The following is a 17087-nucleotide window of genomic DNA, read 5'->3' on the forward strand; positions in this document are numbered from 1 at the left end:
AAACGCTAACGTTAGCTTGCCTTGCGTTGACTGTAGAGTTGTGGGTGATGGTCACGCAGATGTGTCATGAGATTTGAAGCATTGCTGCCTTTCACAGACACTTTTTCTGCTCGTGCTGCAAAGAGGATAGCCGTCTTCTATAAACTCCCTCGGCATTCTTCAAATATCTAAAACATGTCCGTACTTCTGACTTTGTCTTCTTTGAGGGATAATAAATGTCCTCCTGAGCGCTGCCGTCTCCTCCTTTGACCATTATTTCAGCTTTAGCTTCAAGAAAGTTTTGGTCGTAAACAACAAAGCGCGCATGTGCCGCCGGCAACTTCAGCAGATGATACGGTGGCTGGTAAGGGTCACCGCGCCTACACCGCAACCACGGAAAAACCCACCAATATAGTTTTTTTAAAAACAAGACGGTTATTATTATTAACGCTTTCTTGTTAGTCCTCGATTCATGAAGTGGAGATTGCGTGCAGCTGTGCGTATGTTTGATAGATCACAAACCTACTTGGCGTAAGTACTGTTTTTTTTTTTTTGCTGAGTTTAAGTAAAGTTTTAGTAAGGATTCTACGCAATGTTTGATAAATGAGACTAGGGCTGCAACAACGAATCAATAAAATCGATGAAAATCGATTATTAAAAGCGTTGGCAACGAATTGAGTCATCGATTCGGGGTGTCCTAACTGTTGCTGTAGGCGTGTTGTGTGAGAGTGCAGTTATATACTGGTTAATGTATTTTTGGGTTCAGTTGCTTTCATGTGGCCTAATGTGAGTCTATTTAAAATGTTAAGTTGTTTGGTGATGTTTCGGAAATGGAATTTGGGATCATTGGAATGATCAGCAGCGTTTCTTGATGTGACTTTATGGCAGTTGCCCAGGGCATCATCACAAGGAGGGCGGCATTCATTTACTTTTGTTTTATTTGGTATTTTCAGTCATTTTTGTTAATAGTGATTAATTTTGATTAATTCACAGCCTATGTTTAATTACATTTAAAAATTAGTCATTAGACATCCCCAGTTATAATAAATGTCTACAGATGATATCAAACAAGACAGATGAGAATTGCCTGAAGCTGTTTAACTTGGACCAAGCATTTTAGGTCACAGATAGGTGTAGTTTAGGGTCTCTGTCTATACACCGTATCCTCCCGTGTTCATCCCCTTCCAAAGTATTCTGAAGGCTTCATTTCTGTTTTTTTCATTTTTTGAAAAATGAGGCAGAAAGAGGTGTTGTCTGGCGAACCGCATGGTACACATGGAAGGGGCTGGGTGGAGTCAACACTTTCTTACTTGCTAAAAGTTCATGTTGTGTCATAATAGGCTGACTTTATTCTTTATGATCTCCAGGGCAAAACAACAAACACTGACCAGCTTATTATTGTCAAACAAATCATGCACACCTCAACAAGCAGCAGTCGTCACAAATAGCAGCTGTGAGACATTTTAGGTGATAGCATGTTGTTTTTCTGCTATTGAACTGTTTTCTAATAATGTTGTGTTTAAGGAAGGAGAGAAAAAACGTTTCCCTAGCAGTTTAAAAAATGTCCCCATGTAATCCGATTAATCGATTAATCGTGTCGAGACCCCATCCGATACATCGATTATCCAAATAATCGTTTGTTGCAGCCCTAAATGAGACCCCTGGTGTCCAACTCCAGCAGTAATCAGGCAAGAGGCAGGGACACCCTGGAAAGGTCTCCAGTCCATCACAGGGGCACAGACAGAAACAACCATTCATACTCACACCTAGAGATAATTTAGAGTCTCCAGTAAACCCAACATGCCTGTTTAGGTCTGCAGCAGGAAATGGGAATATTTAGAGAAAACCAACATATGCACAGGGAGAGCATGCCAACTTAGCACAAAGGCAGCAGCCAACTGTGCCACTTTACACCCCAGCTGTTGTTTTTATATTGGTTATTTGAGAAGGAATAGTCAGAAATCCCTGCATGAATCAACTACTGGATGGACTAGACATTTTGCTGCAGCTACCAATGTTTATATTTGTAAATACTATTTACAGGGGCTTTTATGAGTATCAACCAAGATTCTTGAAAGATTGGAGACCTTTTAAGATGCAAGAAGAAAACTATATTGCTGCAAACGCAGACCATTCAGGAACCTGTCTACTACAGGTAGATTTGTAATTATTTAAAAGCTGTACACAAACACACTTCAAATAAGCGCCCTTAAGATTTCAATTATTTTGCTCTTTTGTGGCTGAAAACAATTCCCAATAATCAGCAGTATTCTCTGATTGTAACGTCTCCTCACCTACATATCTTCCTCCGGGCTTGATGACAATAGCTTGTCTGCTGCGAGTCTCCTCTTCAACCTGGGCCATGTTTTCTCTGGCCTTCTGGTAGGAGTCATCAGTGGCTCGAACTGTAATCTTGTCCTGAATGCTGCCCAAACAATCCAGCTGAATACTCCCCTCACTGCCAAGACAAACAGCAGACGCACAAATACAGTCGCAATCAGAAAAGTCCAAGAGTCAATCTTTCATCTGACAGTTTGGTTTAACTAATTTAAACAAAAATGATCATAACAAAATAAATAAATAAAATAATGCAGATTCTAAATCCACAAAAAAAGATAAATAAATTCTCAATATTACTCTTTATGCTTTCATACAGCTGCTGCTGGGCTAAAAAATTTCCAAAACAAAAATAAATAAATCATCTCTTTGGCAGTGACAAACTCTGGTTAAAAGTCACACGTTCTTCGACATTTTCCTTCAAAAATAGTCTTTAAACCACTGAAAGACGTGAAAAATGACCAGTCAAGCTCATTTGTGCAAAAATATGAAAAACTGAGACACGAGCTTTAGCCCGACAGCCATGTCATTATGGTTCACTCATCTCTTTACTTTGTATTCCTGCCAACATGAGATCCAGTAAAACTCCTGTGGGCCCAACTATTATTTTCCCAATTTCCACTTAACTGAGGGTTCCCACGGTACGGCTCGCTGCCGCATCAAATCCCAACTCTCTGGCATTCTTTGATTTCCCTCCATTTTGATGGGGATTTGGCAGAAAATGAGATGGTGCTGACACAGTCGGTGGAAGCTGAACTCTGTTATTTGGGTTTCAGACGGCCACTCATGGATGATTAGGATCCAGACAGATCTGAATGAACTCCACCCGACCCTCTTGTTAAAAATACTTTCAGGAAAAGGGGTCAGTTATCCAAGAGTCCTAAATGTACAAGACACTCGTTGTTGCCCTGATTCTGAATCTATGCCTCAGTAACTGTTGAAACATCTGGTCATATCCACTGGATTAAACATTTTTAAGTCATAATAAAAACTATTCCTATTAACCTACCCGAGGAAAAATGGCAGACTTAGCATTTATAACATTTTGTTTTTATCTGTGTAATAACTCTAGATTAAAAATGAACTTGGAAGAACTGAATACGTCTGAAAGGTGGGTTGTTTTTTCACCTGGTGATGTACTGCTGGATGCAGTCAAAGCTGCCCTGGGGGTTATCTCTGCCCACATTTGACAGCTCAAAAGTAAATGTCTGCAGCTCACTGGAATTTTCTGACCGTGGAATAGAAATCTTCTGTTGAAGACAAGATAAAAAAGAAAAATAAACAAACAACTAAATCAAAATAAGAGCAGTTCTTGATTTCAACATGTAATCACACAAGTTTTATTGACCTGCATGTTTATAGGTTTAAACCTGTGCAAGATACCAACACACCAACTTTTTTTTTGTTTTAACACAGTTGTGATAAAAGTCATTCCTTTATTGTGGCAGAAGAACCAACAGGTAAGTGGCTTTCATGCTTACCTCATCACTACCTCCTTTTCTCTAGGAAATTTTGGTGAAAAGTTCAATTGACCTTTGTCACCTACTTGTTAAATTCCACAAAAACAAGCTGGGGAGTGTTTAAACAGAGCTAATTCCCTGATGGGGATAAACAAAACGTAGATGTTGCGTGTGAGAGAAGAAGCGGAGGAAAAGTGGAACAGCAGTTTTGTAAAGTTAGGTTGAGAAGTAAAAGTTGGGCTGATTTTAAAAAGCATCATGAAAAATAAATACTTTGGTTTCATAATTCACAGCAGAGGTGTGTTTTCAGGTGCGCTCAAGTATGAATTACTCATTCAGTTCTACAGCAGAGCTGGTCTGGACCCCTCTAACCCACCTAAAGTCCCATTCCCACCTGTACCGGGTCGGCCCGGACCGGGTAGCGTAGGCTGTTTACATATCTGGGTGGCCTGGTATTTTTCCGGGCCAACCAAGGCTCATTCTCAGCCCTCTTCTCGAGGGGGTCTGCTTCAGGCCGACCAGGGCCAACACACCCACTGCTGACAGCAAATTCACACCTTCCATTAGAGCAAGCCTCTAATTGGTGGGTAGAATCAGCCCACATGGGCTTAAGACAAGGATGTGTGGAAACAACCGGGCCAGGCTGGGGCCGACTGGGGCTACCCGGCCTGGGCCGACCCGGTACAGATGGGAATGGCCCATAGGAAGAGGGCTGAAAAACAGTCTTGTTGCACCCTGAAAAAAGGCAAGCCACCAAGATATGTGCAAGCTATGCTATCCGGGCCGGGCCGACCAGGTACAGATGGGAATGGCACATTACGGAACATTACCACATTCAAAAACATTTAGAAAGTAAGAAACACAAATTTAATAACAAAAACTGCTCAACTCCTTCCAAAACATACGTTAAAGAACAGAATTAAAAAATTGATGCAAAATATTTTGGCCGAGCGAAATCGCTGTATTATGAAGTCATCGGCTGGCGCAAGACCCGAGCGGATCCGGAAAGTACAGTGCCAGAAACTAGCATCAGTATTGCATTCTCTCGATGGAATTAACTGAAGGACCATCTAAGTCAGAGGCGTCACACTGAGACCACATGCTTTCTGCTCCAGAGGTAACAATTGCCATAATGTTTTATTTTTAACTGGCGACAGTCACGGCAATATGGTGTAAAACTACCCTGAAATGTATGTACTGCCCCCTAGCGGCAGAGAACTACACACTACCACTTAAAGAGTTATTACTTAAAGGAACTTTACGGACTTTTTAATTTTTATGCTCGTGATTGCCCCCTCTGGCCAAAAGAGTAATGGCAGCTTCAATAGTAGGCTCGTGCCCGAGGTGCGCATGCTGTACGTGCACACTCCTTAACGAAAATAACAGCTGAGACAGTCCCCCGTGTGTGGGGTGTGTGGTGTGGTGTGTGTGCGTGCGTGTGCGTGTGTGCGTGTGTGTGTGTGTCCCGAGAACAGAGGACAGGAGAACACGCAGCTAATTAAACAATTTGGTTCTGTACCTTTCTCTTCAGCACAGCCGACAAAGGTTTAAGATGGGTCAGTCGTCCTGCATGCTCAGATCATTCCCTTCCCTTGCTTGAAAAATTGTTCCAAAATTAAAGTTGAACCCACATCTTTTTTATCTGTGAATTCAATGCCGTCCGGCGAGTCTCAAATAAAAATTTGGGCGCCTTACTGTAAAAAATATACCATTAATGTAAAAAGTAAACTCTAAATGAACTATGTTCACACCCAGAGTCGAACCCAGGTCTTCTACATGGGAGTCAGACATCTTAGTAACATTCACAGTATCTGTAACTTTTATATCCTTGATGACAGCTGAAACAACGTCAAACCAAAGAATGGTTCGAAGTGAAAATGGCTACTTTGTTGCTAATTTGCTGGAAATATCTAGAAGAAAGATCTACAGAAAGTAGCTAAGGGTCCTCAGAAATGTAGCTAGGTTCATCACTAGGCGTAAGGATCAGCGACAAAGTCACCGAGTTGGCACCACCTCGATCTCTGCTGCTAAAGCTACGGATAGCAAATGCTACGGGCTATGAGTGAAGCAGCCTGCTCGACCCGAGCAGCTCTCTTTTTCTGTGATTTTACAGAAAAACAGGCAATCACAGTAAAAATGCCAGGGCTCATTCTACAGGACCAGGGCATTGCAGGAGAATGTATGAAGAAAACATTTATTATTTCTATTCATGTTTTGGCTGTCCAGTTTCCATAATGCCCCTTTAAGAACAAAAACATTTACATCGTGTTGCGTTTTCCATCTCTGACTGTCTTATCTGTGTGTAGGAAACACTGTTCCCCTCAGATCACCCCATTTTGGAAGGCCACCACTCATGAAACAAATAAATATATTAGGCTTCAACTTGAAAATAATACAGCATAAAATAAAATCTGACATACTTTTACATGGTGACCCAAGAATGTTCTTTAATGAAAGTCTTTCATAATTCAGATAAAACAGCGTGAATCAAAGTCGGCCTCAGTGAAGCAGCTCTGATGAGAGGCTGGTTGATTCTTCTCACAGTCTCCGTCTTCACCTTCCTCTGAGCTCTGCAGCAGCAGCAAGTCATCAAAATCTATTTAGGGAGCTGGATAACGTTGGCACACGCAGTGCATGCCTGGTCCTGCTGCACAGAATGTTATTGTTTATCGTTATCAGTGCAGCTATTGTTATGAGTTTTGTTGGTGGTGTTTACAGCTCTTGTTGGATGCTGGTGTATCAGAAAAAGAGACAGCAGCAGGATGCAGAACAGGAGGAGGGCAAGTCTGCAGAGGCAGAGTGATGCTTGGGGCAATGTTCAGCTGGAAAATAAAAAAACTTTGGGTCTTGGCATTTAGCGCGTACCACCCACTTAAACATTCTTGTAATCAGAACACACAGACTGCTTCATGCAGGGAAATGCACCAAAATTCTGGCATTGAAAGACACTAAAGGAGAACAGATCACAAAAGCAGCATGATAAAGTGTCCAGTAAGTTAATCAATTGAGATTTGAGCCAGTCAGATGACAGAAAAGCAACTTGAGGAGGAAACAAAACCTCTGTTAGTGTAAAAAACAAATGACACAAGCTGTAAGCTAACCATGATTGTGAGATATAAAATATGCAGGTTTTGTTCTTTGTTTTTGCAAACAAAGATGATAATAGGTTGATTGTATGAGTCCGGATCAAATGAAGAAGCAGGTCTCAGGATTGTGACTAAGCTGGCTCACCGACTCATGCAGGAGAGGATGACACTGTGATGAAGAGGCTCCAGTCCTCCACACCACATGGCTCAAGTTTTAGCTTAAACACCAGTGTTCAAACCACGGATTTCTTAGAGCACACGGCTTCAATAAAGATGGACCATCTCACACTCGCAAAAATCCAAGCCGACACTCCACGAGAACAGGTTTCCTCTGTATAATTTTAAAATGGTACAAATGATCAGTGTTGGGAACGTTACTTTAAAAAAGTAATTAGTTATAGTTACTGATTACTTTGTCAAAAAAGTAACTCAGTTACTAACTGAGTTACAAGATCATAAAAGTGACTAATTACCAACAAAAGTAACTACTTAGTTACTTTTTTCATTAAAGAATGCAAGAATTACTACAATAGTAAAATATAAATGACTAATGACTGAACATAATAAAATGTATGTCCAAATGTTTTATATAAACCTGAATAATTTAAACAAATACGCACTTAACAGGAGGAACTACTAATAGGAACATTACACTAATCTAGACTATTAAAAGGTCACTGTGTGATATTTTACAAAACCCCAATCAGCTAAAATTTAAAATTGCAAATAGAAACACCTGTAAAGGTTCCCGAGCCTTTAAATCTCAGTCTAGCTAAATTACAGAAATAAATGTAATTTTGCACAGTATTGTAATTTTTCCAGCTTCACATAATTGTGTGTTTTTACTAGCATTTCTGTTGCTGGTAATCTAGTAACGGTTAAATAAATAAATAAATAAATATCCTTTAAAATGACACTAGAAGAGGCACAAATCTGATGGAGGACTTAAATGTACTAACGTGGGTCAGACCCAACCACAGAAGAGCTGAAGCTGGGTGGTAAACACACACAGGTAGTTCTAATAACACCTGAGCTCCATGCCGTTTGAGACTGATGCATCAGTGTTACAGCGGGACTAAAGACATGATCAGGAACAGGTTACAGCTGGATGATCTAGGAAGGTAGAAGATCAGGACGTCTGAGCGGTGAACAGGTGAGCGGACCTTCGGGACGTCCCGCTGTCACGCTAAGGGCACAGCTGCAGACCCGCAGATTCGCTGCTGCAGCAACAAGTCTGCGGGGGGTCTGCAGCCGTAGACTATTCATCACGTCTTCCTCGTTCTTCACGGGCCGTGACGCACTTGGATGAAGACATCTACCTCTTTAGCTCCTGATCAGCTGATGATGACAGCTTCAACACACCGCGCTGCTTAACGCACGCATTTTCTTATCAGTAACAGAAACGACGTTTTGTTAAAAGAAGACGTAATTAATTAGTTTGCTCGTTACAGAAAGAAATATTTTTTATTAACGCGGTTATTTTAAACGGAGTTATTCCCGTTGTGTCTACAGAATGCAGAGACTGAGACAGTGAGGGTCTCCGCCCACCCGGCCAATCATCATCGTGTTTGTAAGTGCGTTACCGACACCTCTCTCTCCCTGGCTGCAGCTGAAGTGTGGCGGTCGGAAAGCCTCACGCTGCTGCTCAACGTTCAACAAGCACATAGTAACGCACAACCTTCCGTCCCCAGGAACGGTAACGGCGTTGCAACGGCGGGAAAAGTAATTAATTAGATTATTCCGTTACCTATAAAAGAACGCCGTTAGAAACGCCGTTATACTTAAACGGCGTTACTCCCAACACTGCAAATGATTTAATGAAAACATTTTAGCATGCATAAAAAATACGGCTCAACAGATAAGCAGCATCAGCCTGAAGTTTTTGTTTTTGAACGCTAATCTATAACTTAAATCTCCAGTGAGTCGTGGAGGATGGCTGCTTATACTGAGCCAGGATTCTCTGGAGGTTTCTTCCTGTTAAAAGGGAGTTTTCCTCTCCACTGTCGCTTTATGCTTGCTTAGTATGAGGATTGCTGTAAAGTCACTGACGCTAGTCAGTGACTTGATGCAATTTGCTGTGTTCCTTATATAGCAAACTTTATTTCTGATTGGCTTAATGAACTGACCTGAATTGGAATGTTTGTTATGTGAAGTGCCTTGAGACGACTCTTGTCGTGATTTGGCGCTATATAAATAAAATTGAATTGAATTGAAATAACTGACATGAACTGATTTGAAGATGTAAAAAGGACTACGGTAAATAAATGCTGAGCACTCCATCTGACCTCCCCTGTGCTGCTGCTGGCAAATGAATAATGTAGCTGCAAAATGCTCAGACATCAAATTAACATTCCACCGTCAACTTCCATCTGCCCTTAGGAGAGTCTAAGAAAACAAAGCATGTACGCAACAGTTGGGCCGACAAATTAACAGCCTTACAAGTGGTTTTTAGAAGCTTCAAAAGCAGCAGCCTGGTGGTGTTACTGGTAAACGAAGACTCGACAGAACAAAGGAAAAAAATAGTACAATAAAGATCATTGAGGGAAGAGGAGTTTAAAAAGGTTTTTGATCACATCTTTGCTGTTCAGAAGCTCTCCTTTTCCCTTCCCTCTGCATAACGTCTCAAAAACACCACCTCCTTTCAAGCTGGGATTGTTAAAATGTGCCCCCCCCCCCCCCCACACACACACTTACTTTCCAAGGCCAAAGCAGTGGAAAAACACGCACAAAAAAGTGATAGCACCAAAAATAGAAGTCAAGTGAGATTGAGGCACGACCCTGACATTTACGAAGCCATCAGGGATCTCAGTCATACAAATAAACAAATAAATAAATAAAAAACCAACAACGCATAGGCTGGAGACTCATGCCACACATGCACACAGCAGCCAAGGGTCTGAAACATCACTGTAAACTTTTTTGAAGATGCCACTTTCACAACAGAAAAACTGAGCAAATAGAGGAAGGAAGCTTGGGCTTGACATTCACTAAAGCACAGCAAAAACTTCTAGTTCCTAAAGCTGCAACGGGGAATCGAAAATAATAAAGTATAGAGGACTATAAAAATCCCTATTAGTCCTAATTTTAGAAAATTCTACACAGTCCTTAAATTGTATCCATCCCATATTTTATTACTTTTACTCTCTGTGCAAACATTGCTAGAAAACGTTAGCAGATGAGTGAAAAAGAGTGAATGAAGAATTGTATCCTGCGACAGCCACACCATCTGTTCTATAATTTAGTCACTTTCACACTTCTGACCAGCATTCTGGTTTGACTAATTTTTCCTTTAAAGAGCTTGCAACATCAATAGCACTTCTCCTGCAGACTGAATACTGAATTAGCCCAAACGTACATGTAAACACCAGCAGTGCGCAAGTTAATAGCATTAAAAGATCTTACGGAGGAGGACATCAAACTAAACTGGTGGCTTTCTTTAACAGGCAGAGTTAAAGTTAATTATCTTCCATTAAAAATAAAAACGAACCTATCAGAACCAACAGTTTGGTCAAACATATTGACATGTGTGACCCCAGCAGGTCCCTGAGGTCCAGTGATCAAAGCCTACTGGTTGTGCAGTGCACCAGGCTAAAGACCAAAACAAAGCAGCAGAAAAGTCACCAGGCTGGCTTTGGTGTGCCCTTCGATAGATTCTTCCTCACTAGCTTCTTGTCATGCTGCCATCTCTACAATTCTGCCTCTCGGGATCTTTTCTTATTTTGATTGTCTTCTTTCTCATTTTTCAGTTTAAGTTTTTCCATTTTCCCATTTTTTTTGTTTTTCAATAATATTTATCCACATCTTTTTTTCTACATAGATGTTTTTACATCTTTTTTCTTTTTGTCCTTGTGAAGCACCTTGTGATTTTTATCTTGAGGCACAATATAAAAACTGTTTACTCTTCTACTTTTAAAAAGGTGTCAAATGCTACATATGTGTTGCTTTTAGCTGGAAATCTGCATCAAACCAAGATATCAAAAAGCAGAACTCGAACTAAAACGATTACCCTAACTTTGTAACCCTGAACCTGGTTAAACCGATCATGACAATAAAGGCATCTTGGCATATTGACCCTACAATTGCAGCTACAAGGTTTAGGTTTGAAGGGTTTGCAAACAACACTGAAATGGATTTCCTAAATAAAGATGATACATTTGCTGTTCTTTAAACTGGCAACTATTAAAATCGTATTCTTAGGCTTCAATCTTTTGGTCCAATGGATCTAAGGCTGCCTTGGCAGATGATTGGATGATCTGTATTCCTCTTTTATGTTAGCCCTGTTTTCTATAAACTTACCCAAATGTTATGCATAAATAGCCAATTTGCATCTCCAACCATCACCAAATACTTAACTTTCTAAGTTTCTTTGCTCTTCAGTTGAAATCTGCCTTTTTGTTTTAGCTACTCAAATTTGATTATTTAATAACGGACAAACGGTTTTGTCACTGTGCTGACATTTTAAATTTATTTTCTTAAACAAAGTCAAGAGACTGACATTTATAGCAGGGAATTATATAACTAAACCTTGTTTTCATTCTTATTTGTGTACAAATGATACCTGATTTTGGAGGCCCTGTCACCATGTTGACATAAGTGTCGCAAACAGCTTATGATGAACATATTTTGGACATTGATGCAGCGCCAACACAATGTTTGGCCATGGCTAATCACAAAGTGAACCAGTACATGTCAAACCAACCTGATCCATAGAAAAGTAAATAAAACCATAAAAGTCAGGCAGGGCAAGCTCACACAAGCCAACCCCGTCGGTTTTTGTTCTTGTTACTTTATGAGTTGACACAGCACAACTTTCATACATACGTACGGTGGGAACACAAATTTAAGCAGAAACTAAGATAAAGAAAAAAGCTGTTCTCAATTAAGTGCTTTGCTACTTGTCACTCTGTCTACCCGGTCCTTTCACTGGCTTGTTTTTTTTTTTGGGAGTAAAGACAAAACAAGAAGAGGCAGGCAGGACAAACTTCATCTTTGCTGTAGAATCAAGTATTGGAACACAAACTCCATCTTATTCTGCTCCATGGGTTTTTCTCCTCATTGATCATTTTTCCGTTCACTATAGGAAAACTGTGTGACTGTTCATCTTTCTTTACAAGATCTAGATTATATTTCCGTAAAATGACCAAAAATGCATCAAAGGCTCAAATATGCCCTGCCCAGTATTGGAGAGAACAGTCTGTATGTCTGAGGAGACTGGTGCATTAAGATTAAATGTCATCAAGGGCTGATGTCTCCACTAAGAGAGGAAACATGAGCATTCTGGCAAGGAAACAATAAAATGATCTTTCCTTCTTCCTTCTATGCCTATAAACTGATTAAGGGACAAGGAAACAGGACAGAACACAGCTAGAAGAGGGTTCGTTTTCACAAACACATTAAAATAATAGTTGTCATGTAACAAAATCAAGGCAGGGCAAAATAATTCAATTTGTGTTGTAAATATCAGGAAAGGATGAAAACAGCCTAAAGAACAGAGTATTTTTAAGGTCAAGTAATGCTTACACTGAAGGAAAACATCTTCGTTTGCACTTTTTAAAAGTCGCATTTAGAAATCCAACTGAAGTGGCAAGCTGGGGAAAGATAAGCTGGTTCAGAACCCGTGTTCTGGTCATGTTTAGCCCCTGCGGGGAGAAATTCTTATAACAGGCGTTACATACCACTCAAATAGCATTTAGTCAACATATACGTTTGCCTGAGATTAATCAGTAATTTTTCCAGAGCAATACTATATAAATTATTTCCCATCAATATGCTTATAGGTATCAGTGCAGAGTAAGGTGTGTGTTCTTACCCCTTGGTTGCCATTAAATCTGATAAAGGGCTGTGATGACTGGACCTGGAATGACAAAAACATCATAAGAACAAATTTTACTTCGACAAATTAAAATGTTTAGTTCAGGTAAGATCTGTGTTCTCACAGAATTATATACAAAACAGAAAAATAAATAAAACCATTAAAACTAGGTGATGGATAGGTAATTATTGAAGCTCGCATTTCAGTCAGAAGCTGTGAACTTTGAACTCAAGATTTTTTTCAAGCCAGAGTATTGTAAAGTGATGCGTGAGGCCATCTGACAGTGGAAGTGACGAATGATTTTTTTGCGGACTAAAGCGAAACGAAAACAAACATTGCCAATAGACTAATTTATGACGAATATTGACCGACATTTTCATTGACAAATAAGACGATAACGGAAATCGACAGAAACGAAAATCCAAACAGAAAATGAAAAAGATGGAACACACTCAGTCGAATAAAAACTAATAAATACACCTGAAAACTATTCCAACATTTCTTCTGCATCATTATAGTAATACTTTTAGAATGTTTACAAATGTCATGTTTACAAATATTACTGCACATTATACAGATTTTTTATTTTATTAATAAAGAGATGCACAATTTCAAACTGTCAAGAGTTCCTTTTGGCATTTTCCAATAATTTCTGTTATTGAAACAATTAGTTTTATTGATCTAAAGTGTGAAAAGTGAACTTTACATATTTTTTACAGTTTCAAGTTGTTAAATTTTTTTACACAAGTTGAAAATTATTGCATCAGAAAACTTCACTTTTAGTCAACTAAAATAAGACTAAAAGTAAAACAAATTGGACAACTAAACTGTGACTAAAATTAAAAATTTAGTCAAAATATTAAGACTAAATCTAAATTAAAATTTCTTGTCAAAATTAACACTGGATCTGAATGGACACTGATGTGAATATAAAATAGAATAGCTGAAACAAAAAACCTTGAGGTATTTCAAATCCTTAAGTATAACCTTCAGGTGAACAGAAAACTTACAGCAGGAAAATTGTGCATAAGTTGCTGCCAACAAGAGCTTTGTGATGTTACATTTGAGCATTGACATGGCAATGTAAGTGTGTGTGATGGTCACATCACAGGTCAAGTTGTGATGTTGGATTCAATAAAGGACAGGCAGAAGCAGAGTATTTGAGATTTTGTTCTTTTCCATGTTTTATTGGGTATTTGATGCATCAACAACATACTGTGCCACAACTGGTTCAAGCTACAAACGTGAGAATAGGGCATACTTTTTTAACTATTGGCCAATAGTGAAGATTTTGCACCTGCTGAGGGGGGTGACCCTTCACCTGTTGGATTAGGTAAAATGTTGCTCAAAAATGAATAAAAATAAAATAAAATAAATAAATAAGGAGCTCTAAAGCGGATTGTCACCTGAGTGTGTCACATGATCGGGAGGCAGAAAATCCATGTATTAGGAGATCGTTTAGGGATGATGCGGTGAAAAAAGCGAGGCACTAACTGGATAAGCTTCTGCAGCTCACACTTCAACAGATTGTGAAAGAACAGAAAAAGCCACAAAACCTCTGATTCTTCCTGACGTAAGAGGTGAGCCTCTTCTTTCTTTTAATAGTTTTGCTGCTTATAGAGCACAATATTCTTTGACTCTACAAATAAAATAGTAAAAATGCTCAAAAAAGCTGGCAGTGAGGGGATTTCAGATCAGAATACGACTGGCAGTTAATGAGTTAACTGGAACCTTGTGGTTGTAAAAACAGTTTGTGTTCAAGATGGCTCTGTTCTGTCAATGACGAGGATTCAGACGATAATTTGGGCATTTTTTGCATTTCTAAATGGTAAATGGTTTGTATTTATATAGAGCCTTAGGCTATGTTCACACTGCAGGCAAAAGTGCTAAAAATCTGATTCCCCCCCCCCCACATGCTACCCATAAGTCTGAACTGCACAGATCTGACTATTTCAAATCCGACCCAGGTAACTTTCACATGTGGTACTGATTCCAATACATTTGTGATGTTTTTGAAAGCGAAAGCAATCTGAACGGTTATGTCGCATTAAATCCGCCTTCTACTTCACTGAGTCAGCAGAAGAGAGCGTTGAGTTGAAGCGCTGATCAAAGGATTCGGGAGTCTGGACATCCTGCAAGTTAAGGAATTAACTCGCGGTCTCCGTCTCCGTGAAGGAGAGAGGGGGGCGTCTCCGTGAGAGCGGGAGGTTTTCCGTGACCAAATTTAATACCAGAACATTTTCAGTGAATAATGATTCAGGAAGTCGGCGGGAATAAGGAGTAAAATAGTTTACAGTTTTTAAAACCGTTTCCAGCCTAAAACAGGAGACTTGACAGGTGTGATCCTGAAATTATGGATGAACTGTCAGTGAAGCTCTTCAAAACACAACTCTGCCTCTCCTGGTTTCAACTCCACCGAGAGTGACTTCTTGTTTTCTGCACATGCGGGTCGCCTTGGGGCCGTGGAGCGTTCACACTGGAGAGAGTTTGATGTCGCATTTCAGTCATAGTGTGAACAGCCACACAAAACGCACCAGAATTGAGCATCACGGCCAGCAGTGTGAACATAGCCTTACAACTTCCCAAGGCACATTACAACACACCACTCACCCACCCATTCACATGCTGGTGGTGATAAACTACAATGTAGCCACAGCTGTCCTGGGGCAAACTGACAGGTGCGAGGCTGCCGCAGGCAGGCACCACCGGTCCCTCCAACCACCTGCAGCAGACGAAGTGAGTGAAGTGTCTTGCCCAAGAACACGACTTGATCAGACTGAGACTGCAAACCTGCAACCCTCCCGTTACACATTTAAATGGAATGCTTCTTTTTTCAATGTTTAAGATTAGCGTTGTTGAACTGGTGCTATAGAAAAGTGAGTTAACTTTAAATAAAAGTTTTTCTTAAAGCTGCTGAATCTTGAGTTCTTAAATTTCACAATAAGTCCAAACAAATTAAGAGATGTAGTGTTTATTTTTAAATAGTCTGGTTTAAAACATAAAGAGGTCCCTGTAGGGCAATTTCTACTTATAGTATTTCCAACAGTTCCTTTTTTGGTATATTGGAGAAAATTTCAGGGAGGTTTCTGGCGAGCCAATCGCAAGGCACTGCATTTTGATCTAAAGAGTCTATATATACACAGGCTGTGCTGGAGACATGAGCAAATGAGGACACCACAGACTCCGTTTGGTTTCAACTCGGAGAACAACATTCCATACTGTGTTTACACCCACACACAAGTTCCAAAGAAAGCTATTACTGAACCAAGATGGTGAAGCATTAATACTGGAGTCATATCAGGACTTTTTGGGCATTTTCACATGTGTAATACAGATGCTCTGGTTCAAATCAGTACACAAGTTTGATTCTTTTGCATTTGTGGTTCAATTTCCTTTTACAAAGACAAGCCTAAACTAAACAATGTATCATTACAAACCACCTGAGAATGTTCAGCCTGCAGACTGGTCAGCTTGTCTGGGGGTGGGACAACCAGGAGTAAATGCAGTGGTATGTTCTGAGCCTGAGTTGGTAGACAACAGTCTAATCTCCTCTTCCTGAGCGGTTCATGAACTATTTGAACTGTATGAGTCAAACCAAGTCACGTGTGCAAACAGGGAGCCTAAGTCATGTCTATGTACTTCCAGACCATGGGTCCTTGGAAGAAAAACAAATGAATGCAAGTTGATGACGCTTTAACACTAGAGCTCCCAAGGCAGACATTTTGACCTGGCTTTCTGGCTTTTCCTATGTTTATGTGTCCTGTTTTTGTCTTCATCTCACACAAAACGCCAATTTGACGGCTCAACATGGTAGTTTTTCCGCGGATGACAAACAGCATCATCGTTGCCAAGCAACCAACTTTCTAGCTTCCCGTGCGCTCACTCTCCGTTCATACTCCATGAGAAATAGTGGCTAAAACAGCTTTTAGAAAAACATTCTCAGTGAAACAAGTATGAGAAATAAAGCTGCTTCAGGCCGAGGGGAAAGCTGATGAAAACTGGTCAGTAGGAAGCTGCAGAGACTGACAGCAATGCGGAATACGAGCTGGGATCCCTCGCCCCCACCCACGGAAAGGATCCGTGTCGGTCACCCAGCGAACAATAGAGGCTTCTTGTCAAGGTTTGGATTAAAATTATATTTTTCTATCATATTATTAGATTCACACTTCCATAAAGAGTTAAATAACATACTTGAACCATTTTGCTTCACAACATCATAGTCAGCCTGCATTTAATGGCCAAAATGACAGCTGTGAAACTGACGGTTACTAGGGGTTCTAGTGTTAAAAGTCATTTTGTTATCCAGTTTGTAATGTACAATAGATTTTACATGTGATGTGAATTTTAAAGACCCATTCAGATTCCAAAAATACGTATTTTCGAATGGGGGAAAAGGTTATTTTAAGTTTTGTG

At 40.0% G+C, this 17087-nt stretch overlaps 1 protein-coding gene across 3 annotated transcripts in view; it reads right to left on the reverse strand.

The window, feature by feature from the left end:
- The window catches only part of ell (elongation factor RNA polymerase II), a 59693-nt gene that overhangs the window by 16484 nt on the left and 26122 nt on the right, over positions 1-17087 (reverse strand). For 2 of the 3 annotated variants that reach the window (XM_015971528.3, XM_015971531.3), the window contains exons 2-4: positions 12672-12716; positions 3445-3566; positions 2274-2437 (exon numbers count right to left, since the gene is read on the reverse strand). In XM_015971528.3, the coding sequence (XP_015827014.3) occupies positions 2274-2437; positions 3445-3566; positions 12672-12716 (331 nt within the window). Of the gene's footprint in view, positions 1-2273; positions 2438-3444; positions 3567-12382; positions 12451-12671; positions 12717-17087 lie in introns of those variants that run through there. The other variant, XM_015971530.3, reaches the window with a different exon arrangement.

This window comes from Nothobranchius furzeri, chromosome 8 (genome assembly GCF_043380555.1).
Source record: "Nothobranchius furzeri strain GRZ-AD chromosome 8, NfurGRZ-RIMD1, whole genome shotgun sequence".
In the NCBI taxonomy this organism is placed as follows: Eukaryota; Metazoa; Chordata; class Actinopteri; order Cyprinodontiformes; family Nothobranchiidae; genus Nothobranchius; species Nothobranchius furzeri.